The following is an 18,004-nucleotide window of genomic DNA, read 5'->3' on the forward strand; positions in this document are numbered from 1 at the left end:
ATGACAAAAACCTGCTGATGTACAAGTTCAAAAAGAGTGGAAATGACTATGTACACTACAGTAGCTTTCTGCAGGAGTCTACCTCTTCCAATTTAGTTTCTGACTAGTAGCCACTGTGAGGCGACTTGTCCCACAGTGGCCAATGTGCTGCCACAACCACACACATCATGTACACACAGTAAACGTTAGGGCTGTCACGATTCGCCTAATCCAAGAAGACCACGATTGGACTCAACTTTCGATTTTAACCCATTTTGGGCGGGAACCCCTTTTGGTGTTAGCATTATATTATGCTTTAGCTATTGGAAAATAGCAGATCTACAAGCTTGTAGGTCTGCTATTTTTTTTTAAATCGAAGAACGATTGACATAGAAACATAGCTTTTTCAGGAAACTGTCATCTTGAACGCTTATCAAATGTTTAAACCCAGCGTTTTCCACCACTGAAAGGGGTTGCATGTCTCTTCCTATATCTCTACCGTAATATAGAATGTGTAAAGGCACAATTGAAACATCAACAATTCCCGGGAGGCACGACAAGCTTTGTTCAACAACATCACAGTGGAAATGTCTTTAGCATGTGTGGAATTATGTGGGAGTTTGCTCTAAACGAGCCTGGAATTGTTGGCTGTGTCATCTTTGGACAGATCTCTTTGACTTTGTGATGCCTGCTAATAATATTAGCAGGCATCACAAAGTCCAAGAGACATTATATGAGCCAGCTGAGCATCTTACTGTATGCTCAGCTGGCTCATATAACGTCATATTTGTCGTTTTGCCAGGCTGTGGGATATCGTAGTCGTTTTGTAAACGATGCGTTGTGTGACTGGACAGTGGGAAGCCAAAATATGTCCACACTTTTGACTCGAAGGAAGCGGGACGGTTTTCCGATTCTTCTGTTTGTTTACACTACTAGTAGCCTATCATCATCATCATCATCGCTGACTTAAGCAGTGGCCACTGGCCATAGTGAACTGAAATTAAAGCAGAGAGAGACGTGCGACACAACACTACAGCGGTCTTGCTCTTAACTCCACTCCCCTGCGGACCGCTGTGTGTGTGTGTGTGTGTGTGTGTGTGTGTGTGTGTGTGTGTGTGTGTGTGTCTGTGTGTGTTTTTTATTTTATTTAACCAATACAATCTCATTGTATACAGTCTCTTTTACAAGTGGGAACTGGCCAAGAGGCAGAAATAAAAATTACACTTCAATACCACATCGTCAATGTTACATTTTGAACCAGCAAATACAACATCCATAATACACCTTAAAGTACCTATGCATAAATAGTCACCTGTCCTACTTTTTAGTAGCAGGGCAAAATACACCATATACACAATCTACACGATCTGAGCCGATATAATAAATATATAGGCATGAACATAGGCTAGTACATATCCAAACATGTGCAGACTGGATTGTACATCAATGATGATCCTTTTGAAACTTCTCAAGGGAACTTTCAAAGCCAATTTTAGTCTGGACTGTAGATCATTCCACGACCAAGGGCCAAAGAAGGCCAGACATTTTTTACCCCCCTCGGATTTGAATGCTGCTACTACACACCGCAGCCAAGCATTTGACCTGAGGTTTAGGCCGTTTTGGACCAGGTCGAATTTGGATGAAATGTAAGACGGCAGGTCAACCAGAATGGCTTTATAAATGAAAATATTCCAATGCTGAAGCCTGCAAGCTGCCAATGAGAACCAACCGAATGCAGCATACAACGTGCAGTAATGTGTTCTGAAAGGTGCATTTGTTATGAATCTCAATGCAGCATGGTACAAGGGATCCAATTTGGAGCAGGCAAACCTATAAATGGTATCACCATAATCCAATTGGGACAGAAAGAGACCAATGACCAGTTTTTTACGAGCTGAACAAGCAAAACAAGCAACCCAGAGTGAATTTAAGCTTTTTGCACAAGGAATCAATATGAAATTTGAAGTTAAGGTGTTTATCCAACCAAAAGCCAAGGTATTTGTAGCGTTCCACCCACTCAATGGGAGTTCCATCGAGAGTGGAGATGCTCATTTGAGCTGAAATAGCTTGTGGAGTGAACAACATAGCTTTAGTTTTGGTGCCATTTAGCAATAGTTTTTGTGTGTGTGTGTGTGTGTGTGTGTGTGTGTGTGTGTGTGTGTGCGCGCGCGCGCACACTATATCGAATGTCGATACGTATCGAGAATAGTAGTATGTAATCATAGTAAATGTCTCTCGATCCTTTTTCACCGTTTCCCTTTTACAGTTCCTCCCGAGTTTGTGAAGCGGCCGGCCAACATTTACGCCCGTGAGTCCATGGACATCATCTTTGAGTGTGAGGTCACTGGTTCCCCGGCTCCTACCGTCAAATGGGTGAAGAACGGAGATGCTGTGATCCCCAGTGACTACTTCAAAATAATTGTAAGATTACCGACATAAATACAGTACACACACACACACACACACACACACACACACACACAGTATCTTTATTAGTGATATTCTTTACAACTGTCTTTGGCTTTTCAGTTTTTTCCTAGCTTATTTTGTTCCTGCTTTCTCTCCCCCCATTTCTTCCACCATCATCCTTTCACCTCCATTAGAAGGAGCACAATCTGCAGGTGCTGGGTCTTGTAAAGTCAGACGAGGGCTTCTACCAGTGCCTGGCTGAGAATGATGCAGGCAACATCCAGTCCAGTGCCCAGCTGATCATCTTGGAGCACGGTACGTGGTGGTCATCACGGGAGGCCAGGTTTCATTCCACTGAGCTATGTATCGTCACTCACTGCTCTTCACGGACCCTTCAGTGGTCAACAGCTTGTTTGGTGTCGACCCCTGAGGGGAACGTAAGAGAGCTCCCCTGCACACCATCTTTGAAGGGGACTGAGTGAGGAGGACTCGCAGTCGATAGCATAGTCAGTGGAATGGACCTGTGGTTGGGTTTTATGTAGAACACGAGAGGAAATTAAGTAGACATTGGTGGTCATGTGTTTTGCTATGCACGCTGTCCAATTCCACATCTAGCTTTACAGTGCGCTGCCAATGAGATCTAAGAACTTCAGAAAGCATCTTGATCTAACCACACAAAGAACAGTCTTTTTTTGTTTTCTTCAAGTGGTATACTTGACTTTGAACACCCCCCCCCCCCCCCCCACCCACACACACACACACACACACACACACACACACACACACACACACACACACACACACACACACACACACACAGATAGAGCTAGCAGAATATAACGGACTCAAGTCACATTCCTTTATTAGCTTTTTTGAATGCCAAAGGCAAGGTTTGTGTGTGTATTCCCAAAGTGGAGTGCTGCGCAGCTACATCAAAGCTAACATCAACGACAGGTTACGAGTGTGAAAATATGCAAACACTGTCAAAGTCTAGAGTGAGAGTGGAGTAGAAGCAAAGAGAAAGTTTGAAAAACATAATTTTGGCACCAAAACTTGAGTTTGGTACAGAGGCGTTGACCCCAGGAAGACTAGCGACCACTTTGTGGAAGCTAATGGAGATCCGAATAAAGAAAGAATAAAAATAATTTAAAAAAGAGGCAGATTTAAGCAGTTGAAGTTACGTTGCGCTGCACTGCTTTCTGATTATGAAAATAAATGCTTATTTCTCTTTCTCTTGAAAACCGCTTATTCATTCAGTGTCCACTGTAAAAAGGTCTATATTTTATGAAGGGGAGACAGTTGAATTGCGGTGTGAACCCCCTCAATTCCAAGCAGGTGGCTACCGGATTAGCATATTTAGGAGGCCTTTCTAACCAGGACCCCCCCCCCCATCTGTATTCACCTCCCTTTGCTGGGCACTAAGTCAGAAATAATTATGACCTTCTGAACAGCATCATGTATTTCATTCAGACACTGTGGATAAGGGCTCAGTGGTGAGCTATTTTCTCACTCATTTATTTTTCCCTTCCCTCTGAAGTAAAGATAAATAGTATACATTACTAAGGCCCATCTGCCCCCAGCAGCACTTCAAAGACATGAATCTCTGTATAATCTCTTAATATCACCAAAATATGTTTTTATATGTGCATCTGTCCCAGCAGTGGATGTACTGTATATGATGAATGCTAATCCTATCATGATTGACTGTAGAATATCAATAAGAGCCACTCCTTTAAGAATATTTTATCATGATTATTCTTTTACTTTACACAAACGCTACCAATTTATATAAATTATGCCTATAGTTTTTTAGAGGAAGGAAAGTGTTGTGGACACCTCTATGACACAGTAAAAGTCTCAGTGTTAACACAAAGTATGCCAAGAACACGGGAACCCGTTCTTCTCTCCACAACCCACCTTTGCCAGAAGGAGGGAACGCGTCTTTCTTTAATTTAATTTAATCCAGTAATTAAAAATAATATTTTATTTAAATTTATTTTATTTTTGCTTTTACTCACAGCCTGTATATATACAGATCCGCTTATTTGTCCTTAATTCTGCTCAAAATGAGATAATCTGGTGTGTTTAGGATCTTAGAAAACATGAAAACAAGCTAAGCTAACGCTGATTCTACTGCCGGCCGGTGCTGCCCAATTACAGGAATCAGAATTCAATTAAAACTGAGGATTTGACTGTTTATGAGATTCTGACTCTGATTGAAAGCTGAGTTGTAGCTCTCACGAGTCACGAGATCGGTTCTGACCATTTATTTTCTCATCACCTGTGCTGCAGGTTACTGACACACACAGCCGTAGCCATCTGCCACCTTTCTCCTTTCTTCATCCCTCGGTTTCGTTCTCATCTTTCATAGCCACCTGCTCACTGCCCCTTTCTTAGTGCAGCCCACTGGGCCCAGGGCCAATTTAGCTGTCCAGAGCAAGGCTCTTTTTTTTTTACAACCAGGCACACATAATGAACCCTCCACTCTCCTGCCCCTGTGTGGACCCCCTTGGTCAGGTGTCCCTCTTAAATATGGACTGGTAGGGCAACGAAAAGCCCCTCTGAATGTCTGCTGTTTCACAGTGGGGCAGATAAGCCAGAGACTTGCCACAGAGATAAAGCTGTCTGCACCAAACAGGAAGATCAATAGGTAACTGTTATCTAAACACCAACTCCAGCATTCATTAGTGGTTAGGGGTTGGTCGTGGGACGATATCAAAATTACGATTATTGTGGCAAAAATAATTGTGATAATAAAAATATGCTTAAGACTTAAAATGTCACTTTTGTTAACCACTATAACCCCAAGCATCCCTATTCTGGGGGAATGTTCGCCAAAAAAGCTGAGCTTGTAGATCGGCTATTTTTGGTGAATTTGTGTAGAGCGGGCCTAAATGTGCTCGATCCTCACCGGTCCATTTAATCAAGAACAGGGTTTAATTATTATTTTTTTAATTTTCAGCTCAACAAACTATTTAGTGTATGACGGAGGACAATTTCACTATGCATTAAAATCTCCACGGTACGATTATTGTGAGATGGTTTCTTATAGCGATAAATGATAATAAGGATTATAGTCCCATCCCTATTAGTGGTCTTGATCTTTGCTTGTTGAAACTACCAGCTTTACTCAAATGTAGCTTTTCTGTTCATTCCTGTGTGTGGTTGATTGTAAGGAGGCCAGCTGTTTTCTCTTATAGTATTGGCAGTTGGGAACGTGTGCTCTTATCAGATGTGTTGAACTCTGGATTGCACTGCTTTCAATGCCAAGAAATCTCAGTGCTGCAGTGTGCGTGCGTGTGTGTGCGTGTGTGTGTGTGTGTGTGTGTGTGTGTGTGTGTGTGTGTGTGTGTGTGTGTGTGTGTGTGTGTGTGTGTGTGTGTGTGTGTGTGTGTGTGTGTGTGTGTGTGTGTGTGTGTGTGTGTGTGTGTGTGTGTGTGTGTCACATCTCACATCTTAAATCTTAATCTTGGCAGTTCAAAAATAGACCTCAAATTGCAGTCCATAGCTATTTTCTTGGACATTCCACAGACATGTGCAATGTGGGTCAGCTAGTTACAAACAGATGTAGGTAAATGGGATCACAAAAGCCAAAGCTGGACCTCAAGGAGACCTAATTATGCAATATACAAGTCGAGCCAATGGCAGTTAGTGTGAAGCTGCCACTTTCACTCTTATTGTCTCCTGGAAGTGTCTAGTCTGTCGCCTTCTCTTCTTTTAAGCAGGTGTCTGACTGCCAGTGCGCTGCAAGTGATTAGATTAGACAACACACTGTAGCCCTGCCACTAGCCCTGCTCATTCTTCTGAAAATCCATAGTGGTTGTCCTTCAGCTCAAAATGCGATCTCAACCTCATAATATTGTTTTTGAAAAGGTTATGAATGAACTATGATAAAACTTGTGTATGGGGAGGCTTGTCACTTGTTTATGTCATATTGCTTTATGTTTGATATATCAATTGCTATTTGCAACTACAGCACATGACAGACTTTGAGATTGAGCAAAGTACCCATTGGTCAATGACAGCAAGCTGAGAAATACAGCTGGATTTACATGGATTCTCAAACTGCAGTCTGAAATGGATAGAATGAGCCCAGTGAATTTATTTATTTGTCTTTTTCCTGCTGTCGTTCATTCAAGAGATTTCATTTGCATGTGAAAGCTTATTTTTGCCCCTTCAATATGCTGTAGTGCGAGCATGTGACTGCACGTCACTCTGCCTTTCCCCTCTGCCTCCGTTCGCTCTTCTCCCAGCACACATTAATGATGTGTTGACATTTTGTGGTGCCAAAGCTTTGAGCATCACTGTAGAACTGGAAAGCTCTCCCTAGCTGTAAAAGCTGGAAGCACTTGAACTGCTTAAGTCCTGGCTGAGGGGGGGGCTCCAGACCAGAATCCGGTGAGCTGGCACACCCGAAATCACCATATACAGTTAACCCAATCCAAGCCAAGGAACAACAGGTTACGTTTTAAGCACTATAACCCCCTGTGCCAGGACGTTTTTTTTACAATTGTAACGCCTGCCACTGGTCTGCGTTTCTATTGTACCAGTGTACTGGCATGGATTGTGTTAATACTGTATGTGCGTGTGTGTTTGTTAGGTTGCGCACAGGTGGTGAAAAACAACCATGCTGTTTTCGTGCTCACCCACCCACACACATATAGCTCCGTAAGGGAGTGGTTGCACCACTCAAAAAGAAAGAAAAAAGATTGTTCCAATACATAAATGGTTGTGTTTATTTTCTTTTTGACCTGTCAGCTTGAATTCCCTGCTTTGGTATGGATTTGAAAAATATTGGGTGAAAATATTTTATTTGAGCTGTACAAACGTTTTAAATAATCACTTTTGCTACACTACTTTTCAAACCCCTAAAATGTGGACTTTCTAAAATACTGGCACTGCTAACCTTGTTTAGCATTGAAAACTCTGGCCTGGCATGGCATTGTCTAGGCAGGCATGGAGCAGAGACTTTTGAAAATTATGATATGGACAATTGGACATGGCTTACTTGTTGGGTCATATCAGTCACGTTGTATCCTTCCCTGATTTGTTACGTCCCCACATGACCCTATGTCCATTTAGAGACAAGCCTACTGTAAACTGTCCAATGTCTTGCATTTTCTAAATAGTTCAAATAACCCTCACTAAATTTAAATTGTCATGTGTCTACAAGTATTGTTTCATGGACGTTGTTGGCAAATGGCTGTAATGTTTTCAGGTGTGTAGTATGGACGGAAAGGATTTCTGAAACACTCACAGATATTGTTTTCATTTTAATCATCTCTAGGGCGGATAAGCCCTACCAACTGTGTTTCCCATCATCCCAATCCTCCCAGTACTTTCTAGCCCTGCATATTTTGTTTAGTACGTACATGTATGTTAATGTAATAAGCAGCCATCGACCTCATGATCGATGGCCGTTTATTATCTCCCACAGCACCAGTTTGCAAGCTACTGTAGGTGCGCCCGGTGTCTGACAGCCTCATTCTCCTGAATGCCACCATGTCAATCGCCCCTGGTAACCTCCATACAGATACTAATGTGCTCATTCTGGTACATGTTAATTAGTAATACATGCATTCTGGCGTAGCACCCAATCCATCCAGGGACTTCTGCGGGCTAGGCTGGGTCCAGCATTATGAATGTTGGCCCATGAGCCCATGCGGTACTGTCTGTATTTCAAGTAATTGAGTCCTTTGAGTGCAGTGCCTCCTGCTGTTGTCAGAATTGGACAATCTGGGAGGATTTTGAAGCAGTTGACAACATTGGTTTACTTTGCATTTAGCCAAAGACTGAATTTGGCCCACTCTGTCTTCACTCTGATCAACAGCTTCTACTCTACACGTCCAGATAGTAGGCAGATATCATCCGCATAGTCTAGGTCTGTTAATTAGTTTTAAAATGAAAACCTGCCAGTGTGAAATGGATGTACAGCACTCTATCCTGTGTGCCCCAGCCTCCCTGTTAACCCCCAACCCCCACCCTGGAATGGCTCATCATCGTGGTGCCTTATCCAGGGCTACAATTACTCTTCCTTCTCCCCAGTCTGCTGGCAGCTAACAGAATAGTACTGTCATCCCCTCCCAGCAGAGGCACCAGGCCCCCACTGAGAGAAGACCATTACCTGCTCAATCCCCGCCCGAAAGCTCCCACCACCACCAAATCCTCCTCCACCCTCTTTCACATTCTGTGTGTGTGTGACGCATATGTGTGCAGGCAGGTGTCAGGAGTGACGGTTCTGACGGTTGAAATCTATGGCATACCCAATCATTATGCTTGACAGAGTGGTGTATCAGGGGTGGGATGGGGAGAAGTGGATTTATACAATTTGCAAATCAATTAATTTGGGGAATTATAACAGCCCTCACCCTAATCTTCATTTTGCAAATTAGTTTATGCTGCTGAAGATCAACGTTGGATCTCTTAGAAAACGAAGGGAAGTGCACATTCATTTGCAGAATACATAATACATTTACAATTTTACATACATACTGAATGTACCAAAATGTCAACGCTGTAAATAGACTATGGGCCCGATTCATTAAGCAATTTATGCTCATATTCTGAGCATACCGGGATTTCCTACATTACATTGTGGGATTCATGATTCTTTTATGCCCATTCTCACGTCAACTTTGAGGGTGCGTATATGTATTTAGAATGCTTTAGTCTTCATGCTGAATCAATTATTATTCCCAAACCACAAATAAAATATGTATGTGCCCAACATCTGTCGAAACATTGATATGATATTAATCTTATGGGATCTCCCCTCATAAGCTCTGATAAAAAATCATACCAGATATATATACACCTCTGCAAAGGTGAGTGAGCAATTGTTCAATAGAAATGGCTTTTATAATATTCTTGCCAAGTTGTATTAGTCTTGAGGTTGAACTTAAATAAATAAATTACTTCTTTCTCATTCTTCATATGAGAGAAGGCTATATCCAACTGCCAAAATAAGATGATCTACAAGTTGTTAAAAATAAACACTCCTTTGGTCACTTTATTTACACCTGGGTGTACATTTCCTTAGTGAATCAGGCCCGGCCCAGTGAGAGCACTGTCACGCCCTGCTTCTGTCACACAATAGTATCATCAGGACAACAGACTGTAAAATGGAGCACCACCATTGTTCCATGTTTGACCCAAAAGGTGAAAATATAGCCTGCTTAAAAATCTGTACTAATAAAAGCTCGTGTTCACATAAGGGATACAGCCTGCTTTATCTTCTGTTTCTAGGGTACAGTAGTCTACCTCTATTCAAATGTGACAGTTAAACATGTTGGCACACACACACACACACACAGCGCACACACAGATTAGGTAGAAATTCCACATGGCAGACCGGGCTATTGCCTTGGGTCTCATGATTTCATTTAGTTTTTAGCGCAGTGCCACCTGTTGTCTCTATAGAGTTGGACGGTCTGCGAGGATGCTGTAGTAGTTGACAACCTCTGTCTTCAACTCGGCAACGCGCAACATTGTGAGCTTGTAGATCTATATTTAGTGTAGAATGACAATGGGAGGGGGCCTAGTATAGTAGAGCCCTTAGTAATACGGTCAACTAACTATAGAGTTGAAGTGGTAAACCTGGCAATGTACAAAGATGAAACAACACAAACTAGAAGTACAGTAGTGCCCCTCGGGGCACAGGTCTCTACCAAGATTGATATTTGGATAATAAACTCTGAAGGACTAATATTAAAAAAGTGTTGAAGAATTGAAAAATGCAGGCCAGAAGTTTTTACACAGATCAGTACAGTTACTGTATGTAAATTACGAGACTTGTCCTCTTATGGCGCCACCATGAGGCTGATTTGAAAAAATGTGGCATTTCTTCCTCAGCCTATTGGGAATATGGGTGCACAGTTTCACCGCAATCAGACACTGCATTAGAGGTCTTGACGGGTCCAATTTGAATCCGAATTGACCCGCTGCTATTTTTAGAATTCTTGCCTCCGAACTGAACCAATCGTGTCGGAACCGCAGCCAGAACGGAACCGCCTATGATAATGAATATGAGAACCATTACCCGAGTACCCGAAATGACCAAATGCCGTTATTATTAAGAGTGTAGTTCGCTGTCGGTGATGCTGCAGCCTGCAGCGCCACTGCATGGTCAACAACATGAATGCCATGCACGTTGAAACCAGACCAGTCAATCATTGTGGACTTGCGGAATGTGGACAGCTTATGAATGAAATAATAAATCCACATTTTCTTTAGATGTGTAGTTACCGTAAGTGTGTGTAATTTTTCTTCTTAGCCATTGCTAATCCACGTTAGTCAACTAACATCTGGTCTCTCCTGACGGTACCGACAGGCAACATACACGGACACACACACACACACACACACACACACACACACACACACACACACATGGATGGACGGACGGAGTGCAAAACATACTCTCCCCATGCTTTCGGCTGGTGGAGACGATAAATGTCCTGAAAGACCCATTACACTACTTTTCAACAAGAAAACATGCTTTGTTCACCAGAAGGGGCTTACACAGTGTCACAATGAACACAAGATAACTTTGATGGAATATTATACCACTTCTATTCATTAGCTGAAAGAGACAAATAAGCTGAAAACTGATTTGCTAGCATATTATTACCCAAGAGAGGCTTATAACTGAAAACGGCACATCAACAAGGAGCCCGCCGGCTGGCTCTGGCTGCCGATGTCATTTATTATTTTACTGGCATTTGCACAATGTTGCAACTTTAAATATTCATTTGATTAACAAGATTTGCAAAGGGATTATGCAGGTATTGTATTTACACCAGTGGGATCACATTAAGGATTTAATGTTATCATGAAAAAATACGGGAGGCCAGAAATTGTTAATAACACTAAATGCCAATGTGTTCTGCCTGCTGAGTAGAGAGAGAGTCCATCTATCTTATCTTCCCAAGCATAGCATGTGCATGCACTCCATACAGTGTTTAGTGAGGGTGTGCCCTCTGGGAGCTGTAGGTGGCTGATCTGAGGGAATGCACCCAAAATTGATTGTGAAGAGCTAAAATCTGTCTCCACTGACCAAACTGTTTACATAGCCATTAAAACGTTTCGATTGTACATTGTCTCGCTGTGTGTGTGTGTGTGTGTGTGTGTGCGTGTGCACGTGCGTTGTGCGCGTGCGTGTGCATGCTCGCGTGTGCATTGCGCGCGACGTGTATCGTGTGTGCGACGTGTATCGTGTGTGCGGTGCTATCGCAGCATGGGATTCCTGTAGATTGCATTGACTCTCATGGTGAAGTGCTTTGCTGTGTAGATCTGGCCTCTAAGCGCTAACCTAACATTTGAAAATGAGCCACAACAGTTCCCAATCTACCGGCGTTTTGCAGTGGAAAGATAAACGATGGCTTAAAATAGCCCAGACAGTCCTGCGTCAATGCACCTGCTGCTCTCCGGAGTTCAGCATTGTTGTCAGAGCCACTTTAGTTTGACCGTGTGTGGGTGTGGGTGTGACCTATCTTTCCCCCGACCCCCCATACATTTCAGTAGCAAACGCCCTCAATTACGATATCCACATACCCACTTCAATCACACACATACAGGATTTGTATCTGCTGTTTTTTGGACACAGGATAGCCCCCTGGGTACACTTTCATGGCTTTATTTAACTGGAAGCGATATGTAGCACAAAAACAACACATTTCATTCCATATCGCTTCCTGCAGCAGGCAACTCTCCCCCCCCCCCCCCCCCCCCATGGGTTCAGTCCCCAAGCCCCAACATGGATGATTCATTCCTAGAAAGTTCACTAGCAGGCAAGCTTCATGGTTGGTGGTGCATGGGTAAACTTAGGGGTAAACCCACTGACTTGCTAGCCTTGGGATATATCCGTCGCCCCTCCTCTGTTCTAACCCCAGGTGGTTAGTGAGCTAGCTAGGTGAAGTCAGATTATAATGGCACTGCTTTCCTGACGTCTCCTCCGCACTTCCACACATTTGACCTTTTAGTTCCTCTCCGGGTGGTTGAGTAAAAGTCCCCACACATCATGCTCGAAATATTATGTGTATACAGTACACACACACACATTCTGTACCCCCCTCACTGACACACACTCTCTCTCTCTCTCTCTCTCTCTCTCTCTCTCTCCTCTCTCTCTCTCCCTCTCTCTCTCTCTCTCTCTCTCTCTCTCTCTCTCTCTCTCTTCTCTCTCTCTCTCTCTCTCTCTCTCTCTCTCTCTCTCTCTCTCTCTCTCTCTCTCTCTCTCTCTCTCTCTCTCTCTCTCTCTCTCTCTCACACACACACACACCGTGACTCGTAATCAACTGCAATTTTCCAGCTTGATTCGTTCTTTTAGAATAGTTTAGATGTGTACTTACTAGTACATACAGTAGTAAGCGTAACTAAGTACATTTACTTGAATACTGTGCAGTACTTAAGAACATGTTTGGAGTATTTGTTTTTATGTGTTTCAAGCTGATGACTTTTATTGTACTTTTGACTCCACTAAATTTTTAGGAAGGTACAAACTTACAAATAATATATATTGTGGGATGAACCCGAAATATAGTGAAAATAGACGATTTACAAGTTCAGCTCATAGATCTGCTATTTTGAATACTTGAATGAGTATTTACCCTAGTAGTCCACCACTGATACCTGTTTTTTTTTTATCTGTCTGAAAGCTGAGCATAAGACACCTGGTTTCCGTTAGCCAGTCAGCATGTGGAACATGACATGTTCAACATGTGATGAATATGATGTTTATGGTGTACATACATGACTTCCCACATCTTTCTTTACATATTGAGCAGCTGGTGCTCCCAACATCTGTGTGTGTGTGTGTGTGTGTGTGTGTGTGTGTGTGTGTGTGTGTGTGTGTGCTTTCGTTGGATCAAGGGACTGGGAGTACATGTTTCATGTACGCGCGCACACACACACACACACACACACACACACACGTGACATGGGGACCCTGTATAAATATGCACACAGCAGCCACTATGTTAATTATTTATGAAGCCTATTCCATTCATAGAGGGCATATGTTCTCTTTATGCTGTGTTCATTTGAACTGAGTTGAGTGTAGGTTTTCTGTGTTGTAGTGTTTCGTGTGTGTTTTGTGTATCCTCGTGTGTTATCAGGATGTGTTACATGCTAACACTCTGCCTAGGGAGTTTAATCCCATAGAGCAGGGATCTTCAAATACTTTTTGATGCGAGCCACATTACCGAAATTCAAATTGCCCAGAGCTTTATAAGACAGGGCCAAGGATGCTACCACAAAACACACACATTCACAGGAATGCCTTCTACTCGCTGATTTTGTTGAACAGATGAATTGCTCAATTGTTGATTTAAACTATTGAAAGAATATTTTTCAGGACACGTATGAAAGAGCCTTTGTTCCACTGGATCCAATGTAATTATTATTTAGTCACAAGCTTTGTTAATACTTTTCATTGGTTAAATATTAAAAATAATAATATCCCTATTTTGGGCATGTCCTTATCATCTTTTCTTTATTCTTTCTTCTTTTTTATTTTTTAAATAGCTACAAAGTAGGCCTAGGGGTTTAACCCCATTCTATTGGATATTGGTTTAACCTAGATTTACCCCAGGACTAAGTTGTTGTATCATCACGTCAGTTAAGGCCTCAATTTGAGGTTTGAGCTGAGGTTTGACTAGCTCTGACAATATATATCGTGGATTGTGGGGATGGGGCGTACTGATATACCTGTCATATGTTTGCCAAGCCTCATAAATGATCAGATAGTATGTAAGCTGGCTGAAAATAACAGTTTTTCACTAATGCTTAGTATTTATTTTTTCTTCTTTTGCTTTGTTTGTTTTTCTTTAACACGATACAGGAGAACATACCGGTACACAACAACAAGACAGGAACACTGTGCATAAACATAGTCCGGAAAGTGACGGAAAACGTATAAACAAAACCAAGAAACAAATCAAAACATCTTTTGTGTGGTTTTAAATTCATGGCCGGGTCTGCTCAATGTTTCTTGTACTTTCCAGCTTTATTGATGTTCGGTCCCACTTTTCTATTTTTGTTTTATGCATGCTTGAATTTCTTCCTCATACATTACCTTATGGAGAAGGAAATGGAGTGATTATCATGTTGCTCTCGACAATTGATCATATACTATAACAAGTAGCCCTTTTTGTGAAAACACTTGCTGAATATTTATTACAGCCACTTCAGGCATATCCATGTCAACCACAGCGCCGGATGTCTGTAGTTATTGTTTTTGGGCCAGGCCCATAATTAACTTAACTTGAGTTTCTTAATATTTCCAGTCCTCCTCAATAACTAGCCTGCGCAGCATTCCTTTTCGGGTTTATGATCCGGTCGGTAGCGGATGATACTACAACGTCATGTTGTAGTATTGTTTTGTAGTCATCAGGATGATATCGCTACGTCATGTTGTAGTATTGTTTTGTAGTCATCAGGATGATATCGCTACGTCATGTTGTAGTATTGTTTTGTAGTCATCAGGATGATATCCCTACGTCATGTTGCAGTATTGTTTTGTAGTCATCAGGATGATATCCCTACGTCATGTTGTAGTATTGTTTTGTAGTCATCAGGATGATATCGCTACGTCATGTTGTAGTATTGTTTTGTAGTCATCAGGATAATATCGCTACGTCATGTTGTAGTATTGTTTTGTAGTCATCAGGATGATATCCCTACGTCATGTTGTAGTATTGTTTTGTAGTCATCAGGATGATATCCCTACGTCATGTTGTAGTATTGTTTTGTAATCATCAGGCATGAATGATCCGGAACTTCATTCATCCGGAACTTCATCCGGTACTTCATTTTCCCTCAAACCGATTTTTCTCAATAAAAGCCGCAGGCTACGAGAGCTTTTATTGTTGTTATTCCGGTTTGAGGAAGTTCCAGATGATTATTCCTGCCTGATGACTACAAAACAATACTACAACATGACGTGGCGATATCTGTAACACAGACTAGGCTTTCCTCCGAGATGGAAAGCCTGGTGACGCGAGGTTACTCAATAACAGAACACAAGCTGTGTACAGGGTCTTATACAGAGGGCGAGCTCTTATACAGAGATGCTAATTTCCAACCACGCAGAATATCAAAGCTAATTAAGTTTAATTCTAATGGGGGACAAATTGCAAGAACCTGGCTATGGTCCACTGACTACAGTATACCTTAATTGGGAAGGCTAGTTACAGTGCTGCAGGTGATGCTGTCAAGGAGCCGGACAGCTAGGCTGTCTCGGTGGAGTTGCAAAATGCCAGCAAGTGAGCTACAGTTCCTGATGGGAGGCTGCTGAGGCCAAGTACAAAAATCACTTGCCAGAACTTTATGATTAGTCTAGCTGGGACGCAGGGGGAAACTAGCCTGTGTGTAGTTAACAGCACAAGCAGAACGTTTTAAGTGCGAGGGATTTATCAGAACTTTAAATAAATGCTATTTCAATCATTGCGAGTACAGAAACGTGTTTTTCTCTATTTTATTATTAAGATAAATGATTTGCCATGCATCTCTTTGTCTTGACTGTTTATTTTTATTTTTTTACATTGGTTACCCAAATGCATTATGCAGATGTAGAATAACCTACCTCGTTAAGGCTTAATGCCAGACATTCATTAGCGAAGGCACAGAGACTAATGACACTATTAATCAGCTATGAATAGAACTTGGCACCAACACTTTCTTACTGTAACTGTCCCAGGCCTGGCAGTAAAAGACTGATTGTCATGAGAACAGAAAGCTGCCCTGCATGGCAGATCTCCATAGTGGACAAGGTGTCTCTTTCACTCATTCTGTTTTTCTTGGCGTAAACTGCAGAGCGATGGCCAAACCAGTGCCTCTTTCTACCATTATTTTATGTACATATTTTTTTCATTTCATTTCAACCTTTATTTAGTTCTCGGGGAACACACTGAGGGCTGGGACCCTCTTAGGGATAATAGATCATTTATATAGATTATTATTTTAGATGATAGAATACATAGCACACCATGTTTCATCGGATGGATTTTTAGACACAAATGTGTGTGAGACACGACTGTACAAGAACATGCCATTGTTTTGACACTTACAATGGGCTGGTGACAGTTCCAATGGGATAGCGTACAGATGGACAAATTCACACCGATGGAGAATTGCGCCACTGACCAAAATCATTATAGCAAGATGTGTCGAGCACAATATTGGCATATTGCCTAGAGCTATTGCTGCTCCACAGAACCTCTTTCTGTCTCTCACTGTGCTCCTTTTTCTCACCCTGTGTTCACTCATTCCTTCCATGTCGCACACAGTGTGCTAAAGACCCAGGTTTTGACAAATGTAATCCCACTACCTGAGCTGCAAATCTCTCAGGACTTGCCGTGTCAAATGGAGGTGAAGAGGGCAGGGCGCCAGCTAGGAAACAGAGGAGAAACTCACAGGCCTGTGTGCAACTGTAAATATAACGGTGGTGCTGGGATTGATTTTTATGATTTTTTTTGTCACATTTAGTTTTTCATCAAACGTAAAGGCTTTGCTTACCTGGGTGTACAATAGGTAGGCAGGTGCATAGGAGAAGACCCTGGTCTTCAGGTCGACAGTTTTTGGCTGCACCACTCAGTTCACACAGGTGTATTATTAAGCCTGATTTATCCCTGTACTCAGAAAATAGCTGATCTACAGTACAAGCACAACGCTGTGAGCTTGTAGATCGGCTATTTCCAGTACATGAGAGATGTACTGGAATGAGATGTATGAGATGTACAGCCAAGTATAACTCTGGCTTTAGATTACAGTTTCCGGTGTCTGTGTGTTGTTTAATACTACTCCATGTCATGAGTAAGTATGTGTATTGTTTACTCCATTCCATGAGTAAGTATATGACAGTGTTTGCTGTGTAGTCAAACCTCAAGCAGACAGTCAATAACGTCCTAACGTGATGATGATTTATTTGGCGAATAACTCAAAATACTTGTTACTACATATAAATTGGAATCATCAAAGAGGGCACACAAATGTCAGATGTATTTCATTTGTGGTTCTCATGATGTCTTCCTGAGTGGTGTGTGCATGTGTACGAGCTTGCATTACAGTTTTATAACAGTGCATCAGGACAGTGTTTATCTTATAAGGCTGGTTATGGTTGTATTGTGATACCCTCGTGTGTGTGTGTGTGTGTGTGTGTGTGTGTGTGTGTGTGTGTGTGTGTGTGTGTGTGTGTGTGTGTGTGCGCGCGCGATAATAGATTGGCATAATAGTTTAGCCTCTAGCAGTGTTTGTGTGGCACAAACATCATGTTTCAGTCTACTGCTCTGTGTGGAAAATAGCGACCACACACGAACACACTGTCTCACACACACACACACACACACACACACACACACACACACACACACACACACACACACACACACACACACACACACACACACAATGGCATTAATATGGAGCTGGAAGTACTCTTTCTTCTAGGGTGTGGGTGGACACGCAAGGTCAGCTCTTGATAAACAAGGTTATAGTAATTACTAATGGCATTCTTGTTATGTGAGGTGTTTCCTCGAAAATACAGACTAATACACCAATGACAGTTTCTTCGAGTACTTAGCCTATATCATTTGTATGTACTGTACACTAACCTTGTTAT

At 42.1% G+C, this 18,004-nt stretch overlaps 1 protein-coding gene across 4 annotated transcripts in view; it reads left to right on the forward strand.

Annotated features, from left to right (window-relative positions):
- The window catches only part of neo1a (neogenin 1a), a 180,999-nt gene that overhangs the window by 128,799 nt on the left and 34,196 nt on the right, over positions 1 to 18,004 (forward strand). For all 4 annotated transcript variants that reach the window (XM_080768351.1, XM_080768352.1, XM_080768353.1 and 1 more), the window contains exons 6-7: positions 2,246 to 2,400; positions 2,583 to 2,703. In XM_080768351.1, the coding sequence (XP_080624477.1) occupies positions 2,246 to 2,400; positions 2,583 to 2,703 (276 nt within the window). The remainder of the gene's footprint in view (positions 1 to 2,245; positions 2,401 to 2,582; positions 2,704 to 18,004) is intronic.

The sequence above is a fragment of the Protomyctophum bolini genome, assembly GCF_963924005.1.
Source record: "Protomyctophum bolini genome assembly, chromosome: 1".
Classification (NCBI taxonomy): domain Eukaryota; kingdom Metazoa; phylum Chordata; class Actinopteri; order Myctophiformes; family Myctophidae; genus Protomyctophum; species Protomyctophum bolini.